Source organism: Leishmania panamensis, assembly GCF_000755165.1.
Source record: "Leishmania panamensis strain MHOM/PA/94/PSC-1 chromosome 20 sequence".
Lineage (NCBI taxonomy): Eukaryota > Euglenozoa > Kinetoplastea > Trypanosomatida > Trypanosomatidae > Leishmania > Leishmania panamensis.
In genome coordinates, this window is record NC_025866.1 from 1993783 (window position 1) to 2000381 (window position 6599).

Consider the following 6599-nt stretch of genomic DNA (forward strand, 5'->3'; position numbering starts at 1 on the left):
TGCGCATCCGTGTCCAGTCTTCTTTTCCTTTTCCTCCCTGTCATTCTTGTGTGTTTTTTTTTCTTTCTTTCGTCGGACCATTGCCTTTCGTTTTGCTTCTGCCCGCCAGGCACGCGACTGTTTGTCCGTGTATCCCCTCTGTGAGTCTTCTTTGCAAAATATCTTAATTTACCCGCTAACACGTATTGTCTGCAACGCAGCGTCCGTGCCTAAGCTTCAGTAAAGCGCTGACAGGAACGATAAGAGCAGCAAGAACAGAAAGGGCCTCGTACTTCAGGTTTTCGACACCCACCCATACACATACACGCGCACACTTTTACATTTTCTTCTACTGCCATCGTAGTAGTGGCCCTTTCGCACGTGTACACCTCCTGATTTTTTCTTCTTTCGAGAGATCTGTTCCCCTCCCCTCCCCTCCCCCCCCCCCCCCCCCACACACACACACTTTCTCTGTCGTTCTCTGCGTCTTATTCAGAGCGTGCGCTGCCACGGACTCCTACCATTTAGCGCTTGTTCAAGTAGCAAACATGGGGGCAGTTCCGTCGCGTGAATGCACTTCACTATTCTCGTACTTCCGCGGGAGTTACGAGGTGGGCATGGTGCCGCTTACCAAGTACTACTTTGGTAAGGATACAGACACCTCCCCCGACCCAGTTGATATTGATGGTAGCGCTCAGATTGCCCCTTTACAGCGCGCGACTACCGCAAGTCGTAAGCCACAGCCGCAGCTGCCATCGCTTCCATTGCACGTGGGCTCGCGCAGCCACATACGACAACAGCTACGGCAACAGCTATTGCTCATGCGACGTGATCCGGCGGTACTGTACGCCAACGCCCGCGATGCGGAGAACATACTGCAGGGCCTGTCGCGCCAAGGGAAGAGCAGTAATCATGACAAGAGCAACAGCGGCAGCAAAGCGCACACGACCTCCGAAGAGACAACCAACGGATCGCCCGTAACCCCTGTTGCGAAGGCGACCTCGTCATCAGCGGCAACTGTCGTCCAAACAGATGTGGACCACAACGCTCACAAAAACAACTGTGCCGCAACACAGGAGGAGAGCAGCCGTACAGGCGCTTCAAGCAGCGAGCGAAGTGACTCCAGTCTCCGGCTGCCCGAGCAAGATGGCATCGGCGCAGTGCACTCCTGTGCGGAGCAGCTCCTTTTCAGCGAATACTGGAGTATCATGCCGGACAGCAACTTCACCGAGGCGGACCTGGACCGCTTCCTTGACCTTGTAGACGCGACGCTCTTCGATACAAACAACGAGCTGCTCTCTGCCGACCCTGTCCTCCCCGGCACAGCCGCGGCGACAGATGCGTCGAGCACGAAGCCTTTTATACCTGTTCCGTGTGCTCTCTGCCTCGCCTACCCAGAAGGCAAGGAGCGAGAGGGCGCCCTTGCGCTGGAAGGGCGCGTGATCAACATCATTGGCTACTTTGGGCTCATGACACGGGAGATGCAAGATGCCTTCAAGGTTGTGAAGCGGCTTCCTAGCGAGGCGGAGAAGCAGCAGCAGGAGCAGCAAGCACAGGAGGGCAGCAGTACATCAGAGCCTCTCCTGTTCCTCAACACTGCTATCCTTACATCTGCTGGTAACCGCACCCTCGAGCGCGTGCTTGTGCTCGCCGCAGTGATGCTCCGGCAGCAGTTTCACACGATTGGGCGTCGCCACGTGCTCCAGACGAAGCTTGACCAGCTTCTGTACGAGCAACGGGAACAGAAGCTCCGCGTCGACCCACACATGGTGCACTACTTGCAAACGTTGCTGACACTCCCACCGAGGGCGGAGAACCAGCCGTTTTTCGATCCCCTGTTGGAGATCCCGCTGCCCAGCATCCCATCTGGCATCTACACGCCTACCCACTACGTCAACGCCGCCTACAACGAAGCATCACAGCATCTACACGCCTCTTCCCTTAGCAGCTGCGGCCGCACTGCACTCGCTAGCTTCCCCGGCGAGGGGAAGTTTCAGAACGCCGCGATGGGGCCCTGCGCTGACGTCTCCAGTGGATCATCACCTAATATGCGGTCGTTGCCACACGATCAGTCGGCATCGATGGGCGGCGCACTCAGCGCGCCTGGCGCCAGCAGAGAGCATATGCTGCTGTACCCGCAGCAGAACGTCAGTGGCGTGCTGGGCATCGCTCTCAACGTGCCGGGGCCCGGGTCAGAGGGCGCGTGCGCGCTCCTAATGGACGGCTGTGGTGGATCGCTTGGAACTAATAATGCACCAACTCCGACCCCACCCGCCTTAGGCCCGCTTCCACTCAGCCAGTCCGACGAGGACGTCATCACGCTTGCACTGTGCCGTCGCATAGGGCGGCGTCGTGTGGTCATTGAAACAGCGAGCAACAACTACTCAGCCCTGAAGTCACTGACGGAGAACTTTGCGTTCCTGTGCTGCCAAATCCTGCTGGACCAGAGCCTCACCACAATGGAACTGATCGAACTTCCCGCGCTGGTGGAGACGCCCTTCTTCAAACCATCAGAGTCTGCCACGACGGTGACGACGACGATCAGCTCCACCGTTGCTGATGAGACGCGGACCAGCACAGCTGTCCCTCAACCTGCGGCAGACGGCGAGACGAAGCCGTTGAACATGGAGCGACTATCGCAACCTCGGTTCCCGCCGTCCTCTGCTGTGCTCATCAAGCTGGACCCCCTGCATGTGTGTCAGGCAACCATGTGGGCGAGCTCCTTCTTTCACTGCCCGACGCTCCTCCCCAGCGGTGGCTGGGTGAAGTACAAGCTCAAGGACGAGTGTGAGCAGCTCCGACACGTGCTACAGAACAAAGACATGCTCATTGCTCACTGGCGAAAAACAGATGTCGACCAGGCCGCTCATTACCTCGGCAAGCACACCCCTCGGCTTCTCGAGCACGTGCGTGCCTTGCAGGCAGAGACGGAGGAAGCGCGCGCGCTGTCGGCAGAGCACTGGATGCAACAACCCTTGTACGTTAACCAAGACGGACGCAAGTACGGTCTGTATCAGAGCCGCTACGGTACCATGCTGATCGGCGTGCGCGCCTTCAAAGCCGGCAACGGGCCATCGACAATGGCGGCGGTGAGCACCAAGGAAAAGCGCTCTGGTAGCACCAAGGCTACAGCAGAGAGCAACATGCCTACGTTTCTCGGTGACAACACGTCACTGGCGGCGCACGCGGGATGGGCCAACACCGACTCCGCCAGCCTGCACAACCTCGACAGTGGCAACGGAAATGGATTCGCGATTGCCCCGCACGGAGCAGTGCCGCGGTCGGGAGGCGTGAATGGCTGTCATACCAGCCGCCACAGCGCTCTAAGCCCCAGCAATGACGAGAGCATGAACCTCCTAAACGTGAGCAGCAACGGCCACCTCAAAGACCGATACAGTCGCGGGGTTGGTGGAAGCGTGGGCAGCGGCTGCTGCGGCGGCGCGGGCTACTCCAGTAACGGGCCCTACACAAATTACCTCCCTCACGCCGCAAGCGGTGGCAACGGCAACGGTGCGTACGCGCCTGTGCCCTTCCTGCAACCGCAAGTGTACATGAGCAAGAACACCGGCGGTCACAACGTGCCGCCGTACATGATGGTCGGCACCGGTGGCAGACCCGGCGAAGTGGTGTCATACAGCGCCTCTCCTCCCATGTCTGGCTACCCCATGGAGATGGTGAGCGGGTACAACATGCCGCCGTCACAGCAGCATCAGCGCGTCAACATGATAAACACGATCCCCAACCTCAGCGCTTCCAGGCCTGACCACAACAGCAGTCACTCATGCCTTGGAAGCAGCCCAGCCCATGGCATGATAGGCTGGCCGGCACTGCAGCCTAGCAACGCACAGATACCGCCGCCTCCTGCGCCAAGTCACATGAGCGGCACATCGCAAGGCCCGCAGCAGCAGCAAGAGGTCATAGGAAGCCTATCCGGCTTCGCGTACGCTTCAGCATCATCGCCAATGGCGTATAACCCGGTGCCACCCACCTGTCAAGCCGCTTCTCACAATACCAACCCTGCTGTTGCAGGCACGTTCGCCCCAGCCTCATCCACACACTCGCCGCGGATATCAAGCGAGCAGGTGAAAAGTTCGCCGCTCAGGGCTGACGTGGCCACGACATCGCAATCGCTCCTTCAAAGCGTCAGCAACAATGGCGCTCAGCTCGGCCTGACTACGGATGCCGCCAAAAATGCAGCAGTCATTGGGTCTCTGGTAGACGCCAAAACGCCTTGGGTGAACAAGAACAGTGAGGCGGCGAAGTCCGTGCCTTCCAGCACTCCGCAGGGCATGAGCACGTCGGCATTGCCCGCAGCGGCTGCGCCATTCTCGCACGGCTGCGTTGGCATGAATCGTAACCGTGTCGGCGCCGCAGGAGACCGTCTCGCGGCTAGCCCGCGCAACGGGTCGGCAATGCAGCAGGCGGCTCGAAGCGGCAGCGACCCGCACGCTACCAAGGCTGCGGATGAAAGCGAAACCGCTGACGAGGCAACAACACCGAAGACGGCTATGCTACGGAGCGTGATACCGTGGTCGCTACAGGGTGCAGCAGAGTGGGTGAGCAGTGATGACGCGACGGACAACGCGACGCAGTTCCTGCTGCGCAGCACGGAACTGCTGGACACCGACGATGATGACGCGAAGAAGGCGTCTGTTGGAGGTAATAGCGACTACGCTCTTAGCCGTGGAACCACAGGCAAAGAGGAGCTTGGCGCTAGCCACGTTACCCAACTGATCGCATACCGAGACATGTTTGTCGCCGACCCTGCCAATCAACTACTACAGTCCGCGCCGTCGAAGAACGCGGACATGTCTATCGTGAACATGCTACTGGCTGCTCCGCAGCAGAGCGACGCCGCGATGACGTCTGTGGTTAGTACGGGGCAGCTGGCCCTCCCTACTACGACAGAGCTTCCCAAACCCGCCCCAATGCTGCCCGCCCAACCCGGCGGTGTCTTTCCTATGTATGTCCTTCAGTTGCCAACACACACACCGCAGCAACAGCAGCAGCAACCCCAGTCTCAGCCGCAGCTCCCCACGACCTCGCCGCCACAGGCGGCGGCACTGTCTCCGGACAACCCACTCTACTACACTATGGCCAACGGCGTGCCTCTCCTTCTGCAGCCAGCGGCGGTGTCTGGCGGGATAGCGATTGCCTACCCGAATGGCCAACCGTTCCCGCACGGCGGCGATGGTGTAATACCGTATCCGACTCTCTGTCAGCCGTCACCGCCACAGCAGCCGATGCAGCAGCAGCAGTCAATCCCCATGATACCGCACAGTCAAGCTATGATGAACACGCCTGGCCTCGGTGGAATACCGGTGGCACAGTTCTCAGCGCAGGCAGGCACCAGCTGGGGCAACCAGTACCACTTTCTCTCCAACAGCCCCGGCAGCCTTCCTGGCTCCTTCGCCAGCGGTTTCACCCCGGTGTATAACAGTAGCAACCTGTTCCAGCCCGATAACACCTTCTCGCAGTAATATAAGAAGGCGCCAAGCGCAGTTTAGTCTGATTCCTTATTTTATTTTTTTGTCTTTCTGGGAGTAGAGAGATGAGAAATCAGTGCTCGGCCTGGTACTACTGCAATACAGAAGCCGCCACTTCTCTTTCCTTCTCTTGCGCAACAAGGGATCGCACTCGTGTACAGCTGTGCGGCATCGGTGATTTTGGTTCCGTCTGCTGTGTTTCTCCTTTTTTCAGTCATTTTTTCTTTTCTTTTGCATGCGCGTGATCGTTCCTTTGTGCGTGTGTGCGTGCGTGCTCAGTGCTCTTTGCTCCTCATCTCGTCGTGTTCACGCCCTCCCCCCTTTTTTCTTTCCGTTTTGTTTTGCGTTTCGCTTCATGACCGCCATGCAAAAGCGCACTTTATGAACGCTCTCTCCCTGACGTTGGCCTTTTTTTTCTACTTTTATCATTTGCACTGTTCATCTTGTTGCTGCCCGCTCTCTCTCTCTCTCTCTTTGTTGCTGCTCTGCTCCTCGTGTCCTTCCATCTTTTACACTTAATTGTCTTCTCGTGTGTGCACCGCCTCTCTGTCTTTCGCATTCACTTGCGTCACACGCACACAGCGGCTGGGTGGTGTTGCGGATTTTCAGCCGTAGACCCGATTTGGAGCTCTTTTTTGTTTGCTTTGCCTTCGCTCACTCTCTTTGACCTCATTTGATTGGACGATCAAAGCGTTTACCCCTCTTCCTTTTCCCTGCTCTTTTTGTTTGTTTTGTTTTAGCTCTCGCTATCTGCTGCTGCTTTCCTCTTTCATCACTTGCCTCCACCCCCCACCCTCCTCCTCTTCCACTCACTTCTTTACCTGCCTTCCTGGTTGTGTGTACGAATGGGTCTGCATGCGGCTGTCTGTGTTAGTAGTGAATGCCGCGCTTAACCCTATGCGTCGGGTACTGCTGTTACCGATGATGGCACTGATCGTATAGCGTGTTTCTCTTTTTTCTCTCGGAATTTTCTTAAAGATCTCTCTCTCCCTCTCTGTATGCTCGTGTGTGAGGAGTGGATTGTTACCTGTCAGAAATGTGGACATAGCCTCCAGCTTGATGAAAGAAGCGGAAGAAACAAAGAAAAAAAAACTAAGCTGAGGACCACCGCCTTGTACCTTTGTTAGTTTTAAT

The 6599-nt window shown here is 57.4% G+C and overlaps 1 protein-coding gene across 1 annotated transcript; it reads left to right on the forward strand.

Moving 5' to 3' along the window:
- Nucleotides 1-527: 527 nt before the first annotated feature.
- Nucleotides 528-5459, forward strand: LPMP_204940 (hypothetical protein; the record flags this gene model as incomplete). Its single annotated transcript, XM_010700391.1, has 1 exon — nucleotides 528-5459. The coding sequence occupies one exon, from the start codon at nucleotides 528-530 to the stop codon at nucleotides 5457-5459; it is 4932 nt and encodes a 1643-aa protein (XP_010698693.1).
- Between the last annotated feature and the right edge of the window lie 1140 nt (nucleotides 5460-6599).